The following is a 16,288-nucleotide window of genomic DNA, read 5'->3' as shown; positions in this document are numbered from 1 at the left end:
AAAATGGTTAAGACTTTATATTGTCTAATTTCTTCAGATATTTCAGTTTTATGTTCTTTAAAAGATTTTAACCATCAAAAGTTACACATCATATGAAGGGATCTCTATAATTCTGAAAAGAAAACTAAAATTGCTGCTAAATTAATTCTTTATAAAAGGAACTAGACAATTCAAAATAGCCAATCTATGGAACCAACCTAGGTGCCCTTCAACAGATGAATGGATAAAGAAAATGTGGTATATATACACAATGGAATATTACTCAGCTACAAAGAAGAATGAAATGGCATTTGCTGGTAAATGGATGGAACTGGAGAATATCATGCTAAGTGAGATAAGCCAGTCCAAAAAAACCAAAAGTCAAATGTTCTCTCTGCTATGTGGATGCTAACCCACAACAAAGGAGGGTAGGGAGAGGAAGTACAGAAGTTCATTAGATTAGACAAGGGGAACAAGGGGAAGGGAAGGGAGCGGAGATGGGAATAGAGAAGACAGTAGAATGAATCGGAAATAACTTTCCTATGCTCATTTATGAATACACGACCAGTGTAATTTCACATCATGTTCAACCACAAGAATGGGATCAAAATTGTAATGAGTTGCACCCCGTGTACGTATAATATGTCAAAATACACCCTACTGTCATGTATATCTTTAAAAAAAGGACAAAATAGAGATTTGTAAACATGTGCAAATAGATAAGATAGATAAAAATAGCATCATTCTAACCTAGCATGGTGGCTTGTGCCTATAATCACATTTACTTGGAAGGCAAAAGTTGCAAGTTCAAGGCCAGCCTGGGCAATTTAGCAGTCCTTGTCCCAAACTGAATTTAAAAAATAAATTAATTAAAAGGGTTGACCCTGGGGTCAATCCCTAGAACTGCAAAAAAAATAAATAAATAAATAAATAAATAAATAAATAAATAAAATAAAAACATAAAAATAATATTAAAAAAAAAAAAACAGAAATAAAATGCCTGATTTACAAGTCAAAAAATAAATACATAAAATTAAATGAAATGAGCTAGAATCATAAACTAAAGGGGAACCAACTTTGTCTCCAAACATACCAGTTTATACTAATTCCCTACAGGAATCAAGGGTACTTATCTCACCTGGAACACAATATGATTGGTAAACATGTGCTTGATACATCGAACAAAATATTCTGTCTCTGCTTCTGTAAGTTGAACAGGCTCAGATGACTTGAACAAGGGTCCTAAATTCATAAACTCAGGAATGGCTGCCAGTTGTTCTAGCAAGAAAAAAGAAAAGTAGGTAGAAAGTTAAGACATGACGAGGACAAGGACAGGCTTTACTAAAATATTTTAGTTTCCACAAAATGGAAATATATTTCAGATCCTATAGCCTTACTAACAGTTGAACACTCAATTAGTATGTTCCCAGGTGAATGCATCTTTAAGTTAGTGAGTTTACTGAATTACTAAAAGCAAAAAAAGAAACTAAATTCCTAACTTCTTAGAATCTCAGTTCCCTGTTAAGCAATAAGGCATAGGTAAGAACAATATTCCCAGAGTAGTTAGCAACTAAAAACTAGAAAATTCCATAGACTGTACATAGTCCAGTAACTATAACATATGATCTTCAGCCATACACAGACATTCTAAGCTGAGAATTAATCAAACCGAATAAAAGCAATTTTCAATGCATGGGGATTAAAGAATATTACTTCTACCTGTAAAATCAACATACCTTGGAAAATGTCTTGCCTGGAAGGAGCTAACTTCTCTGGCTTCGAAGTCACAAGTGTGATTTCTACAAAGATAAAAGCCATCAAGTGAGCTTCCACTATTAGCTCACAATGCAGACAGAAAGAGATGAGGGCAGAAACTTTTGGTAGCTATACAATGAGCTACTGCTAAATCATACCAATAAGGTTCTCTGTCGGTTTGAGGGAAGTGGGTACTCACAATGCATTTAATGAACAAAATCTTATATAATAATAATAAAGTAAGTCATAAAAATATAGAATTTGCCTTAAATAGACAAGGATGCAAAAAAATTACTTATAAAAGGTAAAATAATTTATAAAACAATTCTTATGTTCCAAACAGGAAATAATACTTGTATAGAACTCCTTAAAAAAACCTGAAAATTAAGCATAAGATCTTTCATTCCCAGTTCTTATGTGTTCATAACCACTAAATACTTTTTCTTTTTTCTTTTTTTTTTTTTTTGAGTTTTAAAGTTAAAACACACATACACACACACACACACACACACACACACACACACGTATAATATATCTGTTTTTTTTTTGGGGGGGGGGGGGGTAGTACCAGGGATTGAGTCAGGGCCTCGCATATGACAGGCAAGCATTCTACCACCTAGCTACATCCCAAGTCCTTTTCTTTATTTTATTTTGAGACAGGGTCTCTTTAAGTTGTCCAGGTTGGTCTTAAATTTGCAATCCTCCTGCCTCATCCTCCCAAGTAGCTCAGATTATAGGCACGTGTCACTGCACCTAGTTTCTTTAGAAATTATTTTTATGATCTTGCCCTACATTCTTTCAAGATAAACTACCAGTAGCAAAATTAAGTAAGAGATTACACAATTCAGAAAATAAAAATAGGTGGTCACAGTGTTGTTATTATTACTGCTCTGAAATACATATTGGCAACTAATTTCAAATGCTGTTTAACACTTTGCATTAAAAAAAGAAAAAAACTTTCATTTTGGGACATGTTTAATATTCTTGCTCCTTACACAAAAACCAATAGATGTTTAAAAAAAAAAAAACTCCTAATAAAAAACATCATCTAGGGATGGGGGTTGTGGCTCAGTGGTATAGCGCTTGCCTAGCATGTGTGAGGCACTGAGTTTGATTCTCAGCACTGCATATAAATAAATAAAATAAAGGTCCATTGACAACTAAAAAACATTTTTTAAAAAATCATCTATCTTAGGGGCTGAGATGGCGGCTCAGCAGCAGAACACCTGCCTCACGTGTGAGGTCTTGGGTTCGATCCTTAGCACCACATGAAAAAATAAAAAGATATTGTGTTAACCTACAACTAAAACAAAAACAAAATCATCTATCTTAGTTGTCAATGGACAAACAAGTTCTAGTTTTATTTCCTAGTTCAGAAAATATGCTAACATTTACTAGTTTTGCAAAACCTATTTATACACAAAAAAACCTAACAGAGTTAGCTGTTGCCATTACCTGATTTTTGTTCAAAGACAGGAGCCATAGCAAGAGGAATTGATTTCAGATCAAAGGGTTTTTCTGAAGGCTCCAATGTATACTGATGTAAGGCCTTTTCCATCCCGGGAACAGAGACTGTCAGACCTGTAAATGCAGAGAAATCTCAGCATTGTAACCCGAGCCAATGACTGGTAATGTTTATGTAAACTTTCAGAAGGAAGAGAAAAATAAAACCACAGACTTTAAAACTTCATTTTTACTTTAAAAGTAAAAATGAAGGTTACTATATAAACTTCCTTATCAACTTATAAACTGCCTGATTTCTTTCAAGAAAACAGAGCAAAAACTTTTCAACAAACTGTAAGTACCTCTCAGAAAAGAAACCATTTTAGCTGTATTACAGCAGTGAGAGCATAAGGAAAGGGGAAAAAGAGCCAACACATTCAAGAGGGAGATCAAGAAGAACCAGGAATAAGCAATATTCTTTGGGCCCTTACATGCTTTAAGTAATACATTCTCACAGATTATTTTGCAGGAATTTCCATTCCCAAATTAGAAAATATCCTCGCGCACACAGGTTTCCCTAGAAATGGAAGTGCATTCAAAGACAAAAACCAAGCATTTATCTAGTGGAGTCAGCTAACACACAGATCACAAAATATGCTTCCAGATACCACTGGGGAACTAAAATATATCTATTTCTTGACTCTCACTGACCATTGAAGATGTATGTAGCATTTAATGCCATCTGCCTCTGCTGCAGCACATTCAGATAGAAGGTAGCTCTGTCTCGTACCTCATCATCAGTATCCATCATACACCTGACCAGAGGACAAAGAATAGGCATGTTACCTCAAAGATTTACAATAGTTTACCATCATACCAAAAGGACACAATTCAAGTTATCTGATACTACCTTTATAAAATAATTTGGTAATTGCCAATATTGGCTCCTAATGTCTCCACAAATCTTGGGAATTCATCTGAATTACTACAGAAATACTGTCATAGTGAATCAGAAGTACTACATAGGGAGGCATTAAAAGAACTACAAAGAACATAATAACATGAGACAGCAGTTGGTAATCTATTCTTGCATATGCAACTACACACTTCTGTACAATTACAAAATAGAAATATTATACTTTCCCAGGATACTAAAAAGATAAATAGCATTCCAAATCCAGTCATTGTTATTGTTCGAATAGCAATTTGTTTCATTTAAAATCAGTCAGCCTTTGACTTGTGACTTATCTGCTTCAATTATTAAAATGCAATCACAGAGCATTTACTAAAGCAAATCTTTTCCTTATCAAATATGGCATTATGGAGACCACAAAAACCTAATATTTTCAACTCTGTGTATGAATTACATAAGATCTCCTTAACATTAGTGCCTCAGTCGCGCTTGCCTAGCACATACAAGGCACTGGGTTCAATCATCAGCACCATATAAAAATGAATAAATAAAATAAAGGTATTGTGTCCAACTACAACTAAAGAAAATATTTTTTTAAAAAAGTTAGTGCCTACTATATAAACTGAAGTACATTTATGTTTACTTTCTCAAAATCCAAACTCAAATTTTATTTGTATCTAGCACTTATGTAATTATCAGAAAGGAAAAAAAAATGCCATTTGTCCCTGATTCACTATATGAGCTCTATTCTTAGGCCCTATAATGCATATAATATGGTTCAAATAAATCACTACTTAGCCATTTTTTAAAAAAAGTCATTCTTTTACTACTTACCTTTGTAAGAGTACAAGGATGCTTGGGAGAAGACTCTCATTCTGTGCCCCAAATTTTGCCAAAGCACTCACAGCAGCTATTATGAAGCATAAAATAAAGCAACATAAATACTGCCTTCTCAGAGTTAATCAATCATTCAAAAAAATTAGATAAACAATCCGTGTTCAATGAAGTCTCTTGTTTTACTGAGTGTTTCTTGATCTTATTTCTTTAATACATTAAAGTATAAACAGAACTCTGAAGGCCCTTGAGAGCTCTAAAGAGAAAATTCCCAAAGAATTGAGGATAAAGAATCATGTACATTTTCTAAAAATTATCTTTGCTTCACTACAACCTCCTACATCTCACTGGTGTGATTAAGTTCTAACCCAAAATAAGGCCTAAGTATAAAAAGAAACTCTATTATTAAAATTCCTTTCACTGACTATTAGTAAAAAGGAAGGGGATGGGGGAGGGAGGAGAGGAGGGAAGGAATGGTAACAGGAGTTGGATATGATAAAATGTTATATGCATGTACAAATATGCTACAATTAAACCCATTATTCCATATAATTAAAATCCACTAGTAAAAACTTTTACAATTCCTTTCATTCAATTATAATTCATAGCTTACCTAACTTCTGTCAAGAACTGTAGTAGGTGCTGGAGGTAGAAAGATAAAAGGCATGGTCTCTGACTTTAAGGAGTTATACTGCAGTAGGAAAGACAGGTTAAGTAAAGAGATACTTATAACACATCATAGTAAGGCCCTGGTAGAACTATATCCAGAATGTTGGGTGAGTACAGAGAAGGAGATTTAAATCAGAATTGGTGGTGGAAAAGAAAGACAAGGAGTTGACCCTTATTACTTGAGCTAAATTTTGAAGAATAAGTACTGTTTTAGCTAGAGGGAAAAGAGCATTTGAGGCAGAGTGAATAACGCATCCAAATACTCTCTGCCCAGAGCAGAAAGCATAGTATATTATTGAACCCAGGTGAACAAGACTGAGCACAGGACTCACATTGGAGTGCAAAGGAGACAAGTGAGAAACCAAAGATAAAAAGTGGATATGGGCCAGGCACCAGTGGTGTACGCCTATAATCCCAGAGGTTTGGGAGGCTGAGGCAGGAGGATCACGAGTTCAAAGCCAGCCTCAGCAAGGCACTAATCAACTCAGCAAGACCCTGTCTCTAAGTAAAATACAAAATAGGGCTGGGGATGTGGCCCAGTTGGTCAAGTGCCCCTCAGATTCAATCCCCAGTAGCAAAAAAACAAACAAAAACTGAATATGGTTTAGCCTCAAAGTTGTTATTGCAAAAACATTATAGAAAGAATAAATTTGTATATTTTAAAGATCATTCTTTTAGCAAAGTGTGGAAAAGGGACTGGATATGTGTGAGACTTGCAGCAATCAAATCAGTTAGGCATCTGAAATGTGGTGAGAGCCTAAATAAGTACCCATGACAACAGATAAGAGAATGAAGAAAAGGTAAGGAAATGAAACTGGTAGGTCTTTGCTAAAGAACAGATGGAGGCTATAAAATAGAAGAATAAGTTTCTGTTTTCACAGCTGAATGTACAAAAAAGGTGGAGATTTCAATTTGGGTTACTTTGAATTTCACATTGAATTTGAAGTACCTTAGGAAGGCTGGACACAAAAGTTCAGGAAACAGACCTGACTTGAATATCACAGTATATCAACAGAACTCTAAAAATGATCACTAAGAAGAATGTGTATGTTGAAAGAAACAAAACCCTAAGGATAAGTACTGTGTTAAGGAATAGATCTAGGAAGAGAATTTGTATAAATAAGGCTAAGGAATGTAAGAAAAATGCAGGCTATTGAGAAATCAAGGGAGGACTTCATGAAGAGTTTAGTTACATTGAACTGAATGAGGTGAACAAAGATAAGAACTTTAAAGTGTCTAACCTGATTTTTCAACCAGTTTTTAAGTAATTAAATAAAAAACAGCTTTCAAAGATTTTTAAGGGAAAAGGCTAAATTACATAGAGCTGAAGAAAAAATGGAAAATTAGTTCATGAAAGCAGCTAGTAATGGCTACTTCAATTTATCTCTGAGGGAAGAAAAAAGTGTAGTAGGTAGTTAAATGAGAGACAAAGGATTATAGGAGGGCTTACATTTTTAATGAGATATTAGTTAATAGAGACGTATTTACACATAAATTCTATATGTATTCATATTTATTGCTATAATTCTGAAAAAAAATGGAGAAGCCTGTGATAATATTCTTATCTTACTGAAAGCCAATCTAAGGCAGAACTCTGCATGGAAACTAGAACTACATATACAGGCCCAGTGTATGCTCCAAGATCCCACCATCAAATAAGTCTTGCAGCTTCATTTTCCAATTTCATTACCACCCTCTGAGTTCAGTATTTCAAAAGTCCAGCAGTTATATAATCATCAGTGTTCCAATAACTCACCAGCTCTGACAGCCTCATTCTCTAGGACGACCCTATTAAAAATGAAGCGGATGTACTTGGAGGGGACAGGTGTTCTAGGGCCCTCTTTGCCCAACAAGTGTAAAATCTTAGTAGCCAGAACAGTATGTTCACAGTCCTCAATGAATTCACAAAGGTGGGCTAGACCTGCTTCTTTACTCTCAGGGTTCTCTTCCACAATGTTGATTATGCAGTCCACAATGGCCCGCTTGTATTCAAAGCCTCCCTGGCAAAAGACAAGATAAAACTGTCATTCATTCTAAAGGTACTGGAGAAATGTTTATGCTCCAAGACTTATAATCTTCAAATTTTAATTTCCTCCTTTTTTTGGGGGGGGGGGAGGGGCGGTTCTGGGGATTGAATTCAGGGACACTTTACCACTGAGCTACATCCCCAGCCCTTCATTTTATTTTGAGACAGGGGCTCACTAAGTTGCCCAAGCTGGCCTCAAACTTGCAATCCTCCTTCCTCAACCCTGAGGGGAGGGGATTACAGGTGTGCAGCACTATGCATAACCCTCCCTTTATTTAAAAAGAAAAACGAACAAAGTGTTTTTTCCTCCAAGTGAGAAAGGAAACAATATCATGTTTAGTAATGATAAAGTAGCAACCAGAATATTGAGAGGCATACTATGATGATAAAGAAATTTGCATAAAATACTGATATTTAATGGCATTCATGAGAATTTAAGACAGCAACTTCTTGGGTTAAAAGCAGTCTACTTACATCATCTCGGAGCATGTTGGAGAGGAAAGTCATCATGACGCTGTGCTTCCTAGGGTACTTCTGACAGAGAGCACTAATTGCCTGTACAACTACCACCTGCAGAAAAACAAACAGAATATTCACCATAGAATGACACCATAGAATGACCATCACCTGTAAAAAAAAACCAAAAAACCACGAAACAAGCATCTTCACAACTTTAACTGGGCATATTTTCCCTGTGATTTACTGCAACCTAAGAAGGTGCTATAGTTACCTAAAATGACAATAATGGGTTTTCAAGAAAGCAGAGAGACCCCAAAAGGAAATAAGATATAATGGAAAAATGAAGTTCATTCAAGGGATCCCATATTTCTCCCCCAAACACATAAAATTCTTAAAGTGAGCAGTAAAAGATAAAAAGCTTGAATAGACTGATTTCTCATAGAGGAAACCAAGAAAGCCCAGGAACTATTTCATAGAGGTTTCTTAGGGAATGTTATCACAACTTTAAAGACAGTGTCAAGAACTGTGAAGGGTGTGAGATTTTATCCTCCTTGGAGCTAACCTTCATAATTTCTTAGGTGATGGTAGCAAAAGACTCCTATATCAGAGATGAAAAATAGTATGTTATAACAACAGCAATAGCAAGAGTATCAGCATTTTGGAGCTGGCTGCTTCAGCCCCAAATTGTATAAGGCAAATGCAAAGGAACTCAGATAATACCTGGGTCCACAGTGCATTGTGTCACAGCATAAGGATCCTTACCCATGGAATTTGATGATTTTATAATTGGCAATAAGTATGCCTACACTTTGGATTGAAGGAAAACATTACTAGACTAGATAGTAAATATGCTGCTTTTGTGCTCCAGAAGGAAGCACTGTTTTTTCTAGAGTTGTAAGGAAACCTTCTTCTTCTTTAGAAGGATATTTTATCTTCTAAGGCTGGAAGATACCTTGTGCTATACAAAGAAAACACAGGAGAGCAGAAACATAGGGCAGTTGGCACATAACTTATAAGGTGTGTAGAAATACAGAGAGACTGGTGGGGAAGTGAGTATTGTCTCCCAACAACAAGCTAGCACATAATCTATATCTAACACACTGTTTCAGAAAACAGAAAATGTCTGTTATTTTTTATGAAGCAAAGATACTTAATCCTAATAAATTTCGCATACATGCATGGAAAGAAAAAAATTATAGACTGAAATAATTTGTGGATATTAATGTAAAAATTCTAAGGAATATATTAACTAAGAGACTCCAACACTACATTAAGAAAATAATACAACCATGAGGAAATGGGATTTATACCAAGAATGCAAAAATGGTTCAATATTAGAAGACTGATATAAATTATCTTATTAATGAGTCTAAGCAGAAAAGTTGTATGCTTACACCCAAAATGCTTTAAAGCCTTCAATAAAATCTGACACTAATAAAAGATCTCAAAAAAATAGGAATGGACAGATAATTCCATAACATAATTATATGTATCTAATCCTAATTCTAGCATATTTCTTAATATGGTATGCCCAGGGGAATTCCCAGTAAGGTCAGAAACAATGTAGGATGCCATTACCTACATTATTATTTGCCATTACTCTGGAGATAATAATCAATGCAATTAATAAGAGAAAACAACTAGAGAAATAGAAACTGGAAAAAGACAAAATTCTATTTTCAGATGACATGATAGAATACTTGAATATCTTACAGAATCAATGATAAAACTAAGTAAATAAAATATTCAGCAAGAGAGCAGAATATTACCATAGAAAACATTAATATTTATCTACAAGAATAACAACCAGTTAGAAGAGTTAGAAGATATAATGGATTAAAAGGGGAAAGGTGATAGAGGGAGGCTAAATAATGGGTACCAAAAGTTATATAGAAGGAATAAGTTCTAATATTCCCAAGCAGAGTGGGTGAGTATAGTTTACAATAACCTATTATATATTTTACAAAGAACTAGAAAAGTCTCCAAAAATAAAGAATGATGGGCTGGGGACATATGTGGCTCAAGCAGTAGCGCGCTCGCCTGGCATGCGTGCGGCCCATGTTTAATCCTCAGCACCACATACAAAGACGTCATGTCTGCCAAAAACTAAAAAAAATAAATAAATATTAAAAAATCTCTCTCTCTCTCTCTAAAAAAAGACCATTTCCCACCTGCAACCCTCTTCTAACTTCCAACCACTCTTCATCTGGCTTCTTTCTCTATTAAAATAAATAAATAAAAAATAAAAAATTGAAGAATAATAAGGAGATGGAAAATGCCAACTACCCTGATTTTTTCAGTATATACTATATGCATGTGTTGAAATTTGATAATGTACCCCATAACTGTAGAGTTATCACACATTAATGAAAAATAATTAAAAAGTTATAACAGCAGTGAAAAGAATAAAATATTCAGGAACAAACACTTAGAAAATATTCAAATCCAATATGAAAATTCTTTTTTAAAAATTTTTTTTAGTTGTAGATAGACACAATACCTTAATTTTATTTGTTTATTTTATGTGGTGCCAGGGATCGAACCCAGTGTCTCATGCATGCTAGGCAAGCGCTCTACCACTGAGCCACAATTCTGGCCCCATGAAAATTCTTGAAAGGCACAAAAGTAGAATGTGAACAAATTAAAAGACATCTCTTGTTTTTAGTCAGGATATCTGAATATCATCAAGATGTCTCTTTTTCCCTAATGTTAACTTACACATTTAAGGCGATCCCAATAAAAATGCCAATGAGATTTGTTATGAAGCTAGAAAAATTAATACTATTAAGTTCATAAGGAAAGTAAACATGCAAGAATAGCCAGGAAAATAAGGAACTGTAATGAGGGTGCTAATAGATATTAATACAGACTACAAAACTTCTGTCTTTTAAAACAGACCTGGGGCTAGAGTTGTGGCTCAGTGGTAGAGCGCTCACCTAGCATGTGTGAGGCCCTGGGTTCGATCCTCAGCAATACATATAAATAAAGGTATTGTATGCAACTACAACTAAAAAATAAATAAATATTTTTTAAAAAATAAAATAAATAAAACAGACTGCCTCTAAAACTCCTAAATCCTTGTCCAAACATTTAAAATGGATCTTCAGTATTCAATTATCTTGAGATTATACTTAGGAGTAAAATTGCTGGGTCATGTGGGATATGCATTCATTCAGCTTTTGTAAATACTACCAGTTTTCCAAACTGTAGTGACTTACATTCCCACTCAGTGTATGAAAGTTTTGGTTTTTCTCACCTTCATCAACATTTGTTATTTTCTGACTTTTCATTTTCATCTCTCTTATAACTGTATTATAGTCTTAGCTACATTTTCTTGATGATAATTTTTTTTCATTTTATGGCCATCTCTCTATCATTTAATATAGGACTGTTAAAGACTTTGCACTTTGTTTTTTCTAGTACCAGAGATTGAATCAAGGGCCACTTTACCAATAAGCTACATCTACAGCCTTTTTATTTTTGATTTTGAGATAGGGTCTAACTAAATTGCCCAGATTGGGCTTAAATTTGCAATCCTCCCACCTCACATTCCCAAGTAGCTGGGATTACAAATGTGTGTGCCACCATGCTTGGCTGTACTGTTTAAAATGTTTTTATTATCTTTTTCTTTATGATTTCTAAGAGTTCCTTATATATTCTCAAATTGAGCCTTTTAAAGTTCAACTATATATGTTATTGCAAATATTTCTTAGTCTCTGGATTGTTTTTTCACATTCTTTATGGTGTGTTTTGGTAAATGGAAAATTTTTTTTTCCTTTCTTTGGAAAAAGAAAAAGTATTGTTTGTTTTTGCTTTGCTAGTGTGATTCTTCCCAGCAGGAGAAACAAAGAGTTTTTAAAGAGGTGTTTCAAAAGCCACAGTCTCGGTATGCCCTGATGGGGGAAAATGGAAATTCTTTAACCAGGTCTAGGTTATAAAATTTCCTTTGTGTCTTACTTTTAAATATTTTTTTCACTCTAGAATCATGAAGATGTTCTAAGTTTTCTTCTAAAACATTTACTGTTTATGCTTTGTATATTTAGATATGTTATGTACCCTGGAACTAATTTCTGTGTATGGTATGAGGTAGGGTTTAGGATTTACTTTTTTCCTGTCAGAATGTCCAACTGATAAACTTTTATTGTTGTTTTTTTTTTAATATTTATTTTTTAGTTCTCGGCAGACACAACATCTTTCTTTGTATGTGGTGCTGAGGATCGAAACCGGGTCGCACGCATGCCAGGCGAGCATGCTACCGCTTGAGCCACATCCCCAGCCCTTCATATTGTTTTAATAATATTTTTATCTTAACACAATCATTACCTGATATCAAAGATGTCAGAAAAGGCAGACAATTAAAAGCAAACAAACAAAAAATCCAAAGGCCAAAGTCTTAAACAGACCCTCTATAAAAAGGACATAAACACTAAAATATTAGGTAAGAATCAGCAAAAGAATCAGAATGGCTGGGGGTAGAGAATGCATTTGAAATTAGAAAATGCAGATTTTGGTCTTGGCATTTTTAGTAATTCCTTTATATTATAAAGTTCCACACAATCAAAGAAAATAAGAACACTTAATTTTTCAGAACTTGATAAAATTTATTTTATAGGGTTAACAAACTAGACAAATTAGTGTCACAGGAAGGGATAGTGCCAATTGTAGAGGAGTTTGCCTCAGAAATTTGAAATGGGTTTTTGAAACTTTTTCTTATGACATATTTCATACTACATATTATGAATATATATTAACAAACCTTTATAAAAACAAATACCTATGTACTTACCATACGGTTTTTTTGTTTTTTTTTTTTGGTACTGGAGATTGGACTCAAGGATGCTTAACAATTGAACCAATCCCCAGCCCTTTTTAAAAATTTTTTGTTTTGAGACAGGGTCTTACCAAGTTGCTTAGGACCTTGAGAACTTGCTGAGGCTGGCTTTGAACTTGTGATCCTCCTGTCTCGGCCTTCCAAGTCACGGGGATTACAGATGTACAGCACCACACCTGGCACCATACAGCTTTTTTTTTTTTTTTAGTATTTAAAATATCCTTATTTTATTTTCATGTGGTGCTGAGGATCGAACCCAGTGCCTCACACGTGCTAGGTGAGCACTCTACCACTTGAGCCACAACCCTAGCCCCACCATATAGTTTTTTAAAAAGATTTCTAATATCTGAAATTCCTGTATGCCCCCTAGCTCCTCTGATCACACTTCACTGATTCCTTTCCAGAAATACTCTCCTCACTATCTTAACCATTTCCTCACTTTACTTCAGTTTCCAAACGTATCGGTGTTTTATATTTATATGAATACTATCGTACTGTATATAATCTTTTGTAACTTGCTCAACATGATATTTGCAAAATTAATGTATGTGATTGAAATGGTGTCATGGTTCCAAAGTGGAATTATGGGTTCTTTCTTTTTTTCAGAAAATATCATCTTCAGTTTTTGGATTATTTTCAAAAGTGGTTGCATACCGGAATATACAGAGATTTCCATTGTTCCAAACCCTCACACACGATATTTTGGTGTACTTTTTGGTGTACAAGCCTTTTGATTTTCTAAAACTGAAGCCAGTAAACTATGGCTCCTATTTTGTCTGCATCCCATTTTTTACAGCTAAGATGATTTTTAAATTTTTAAAGAGTTGTAAAGAAAGAAAAAGAAAAAAAAAAAAAAGGAAGGCTATGCAACAGATAATGGATGGAAAGCTTAAAATATTTATTTTATGATCCTTTAAAGAAAAGTTTGTCAATTCCTATTCTAAAACATTACCCTTACCAAACTTACTTCCTTCATAATCCCAATTTATTTAATAAAATGCTGCAAAAATGACTGTCATCACCTCCTAAGGTTCTCCAAAGATTTAAAATGCCCACTAGAATATATAGGCTAAGCTTATTTGTTTAAAATTTTAGAAGTATACTTAGTGCAGAGAGTATTAGGGTCAATTATATGAAATGGCTGAAGTAAGAATAAAACAATAAAATCTTTCTACTTTCCTTCTCTTAACTGAAATTTTATTGTTTTTTTAAAATTATCTCTAATATACTCTCATTAGTTCTATTCAACACTGTACTGGAAATACTAGCTATTTTAATAAGGCAAGAAAAAAGAAAAGAAAGATATTTTGATTGGAAATAAAGTGAAACCGTCTCTATTCAGAGATGAGATGATTGTGTACATGTTCCCAAGGAATGTATATAATAATAATTATAACCAATAAGGGAACTTAACAAGGTCAAAGGATATGGAATTAATATGGAAAACTAATAAAAAAAGCTTTTATATACTACCAGTAAACAATTAATTGGTTATTTGCTTTTCAAATAAAGATGCCAAAGCACTCCAATGAAGAAGTATTTCAGATAAATTATATTGGAATAACTGTACATCAATAGAGAGAAACACTGAAATTATCATACAAAAATTAATTCAAGTTGGGTCATAGACCAAAATATAAAAGCTAAAACCATAAAACATTTAGAATAAAACAGCAGAGATTATCTTTATGACTTGGAGATTGATAAAGGTTATTTAGATTGTATGCTTAATGACTGTGAAAGAAACAAATTGATAAATTGGACTTTTAAAAAATTAAAACTTCTACTCCTCAAAAGACTTTGTTAAGAAACAGATAAGTCACAGATTGGGAGAAAACATGTTCATGTTTGAACTTTTACCTTGAACTCATCTGAAATTTCAGATACAAAAGAAGATATCTGCTTCATGAGCCTGTCCACACTGCTCTCACTTCCTGTTTTGAGCAGTGTAGTAATGGCTAGGGTAGCAATGCTTCTGTTTGAGTCTGTGATCAAGTTTTCTAAATCCAGATTGCAGGCAGTAACAGCAGAGGGGTGCTTCATTGCCACCTTGTGGAAGGGCAGGAAAAAAATTAGTAAGCATACTGACATTGATAAAGGCTAAAACTTAAAATTTTAATGAAAATAAGCAGTAGTTAAAGGGGACAATAAAGGATAAAAGTAATTGTTCTGGTAGCTCAGTGGTAGAGTGTTTGCTTAGTGTATGCAAAGCCCTGGGTTCACTAATCATCATTAAAAAAAAAAGTAATTGTTTAAGGATTATTTTTAATTAATAAGGTATAGTATATGATTTGTTAAATGATTAATTGCTACAGTATAGCACAATACTCTCTTATTGCCCTATAACAAAACAATATCACAGTCTTTTATTATAGTTGGCCTGCATTTCTTTACAGTACATGTGTCTATGTCTATCTACTCTTCTAGATGTTAGATCTGAGAACAATATCCACCATGGTAAACAATGCTCAACAGATATTAATATATTATCACTTAGAAAACAATTCTGTAATTAAACAAGCAAATTCTAGCCAAACTGCATTTCCCATGGTCACTAAAACATGTCTGTCATTCTCCCATTTCCTTGCTTTTGTTGATGTTGTTCCACCTCTCTGTTTATCTCAGATTGGTACAGAATCCCTGACTCACAACTCTGAAAATGTGAAAATGCTCTGCAAAGCACTATCATTAAAATTCATTTAACAGCAAAACATTACCCAAATTAATGAAAAACTAAATCTTCATTTGTCCTACTTAACAGGGATCATCATAAGTCTTGTGCAGAAATATTAGTGTGCCTTATGTTGCAGTAATTTAAATTTAAATAGTCACTGTGGTAAATAGTTACCATACTCAACAGTGTAGTTCTTGAACATGAAGTGCATAAAAGTGAGAAATGAATTATAATATTCTGCTGAATGATAGTGTAAATGGCCATACCTAGGGCTACAAATCCAAATGAGGTGTTGTAGAAATGAAGACCATAAATTATATATACTAACCTTGAAAAGAAAGCCAAATGATCACATTTAATGTTTCTCAATCAGTGATGTAAGTCCATAGCTAGCAAAAGGAAACCTACCTTGTTAAGGGTCCTTACAGCTGCGTATCTCAAGGCTGGCTTAGGTGAGCTGCAGAAAAGTTGAAGAACTAAAACAAACAAACAAAATCCCTACATTGTTCATTTCATTGTATACATTTAGATGAAAATACGTAATGAATCATTCAAAAAATGAATAAGAAAATTAGATTACAGCATGAAAAATTCACATGAAAAAAATGGAGCTGGGGCTGTGGTAGAGCGACTGCCTGGCGCACGTGTGGCACTGAGTTCAATTGTCAGCACCACATAAAAATAAAGGTATTGTGTCCATTTCCA

At 34.0% G+C, this 16,288-nt stretch overlaps 1 protein-coding gene across 1 annotated transcript in view; it reads right to left on the bottom strand.

Annotated features, from left to right (window-relative positions):
* Copg2 (COPI coat complex subunit gamma 2) overlaps positions 1–16,288 on the bottom strand; it is a 135,488-nt gene that overhangs the window by 52,384 nt on the left and 66,816 nt on the right. Inside the window, exons 11-19 of the mRNA XM_027950112.2 lie at positions 15,992–16,059; positions 14,770–14,958; positions 8,094–8,189; positions 7,350–7,593; positions 4,925–5,000; positions 3,889–3,992; positions 3,190–3,315; positions 1,716–1,778; positions 1,118–1,257 (exon numbers count right to left, since the gene is read on the bottom strand). Coding sequence (XP_027805913.1) covers positions 1,118–1,257; positions 1,716–1,778; positions 3,190–3,315; positions 3,889–3,992; positions 4,925–5,000; positions 7,350–7,593; positions 8,094–8,189; positions 14,770–14,958; positions 15,992–16,059 — 1,106 coding nt within the window. The remainder of the gene's footprint in view (positions 1–1,117; positions 1,258–1,715; positions 1,779–3,189; positions 3,316–3,888; positions 3,993–4,924; positions 5,001–7,349; positions 7,594–8,093; positions 8,190–14,769; positions 14,959–15,991; positions 16,060–16,288) is intronic.

The sequence above is a fragment of the Marmota flaviventris genome, chromosome 1, assembly GCF_047511675.1.
Source record: "Marmota flaviventris isolate mMarFla1 chromosome 1, mMarFla1.hap1, whole genome shotgun sequence".
Classification (NCBI taxonomy): domain Eukaryota; kingdom Metazoa; phylum Chordata; class Mammalia; order Rodentia; family Sciuridae; genus Marmota; species Marmota flaviventris.
The sequence above is the reverse complement of the archived record's forward strand: the minus strand, read 5'-3'. Positions and strand labels throughout refer to the sequence as shown.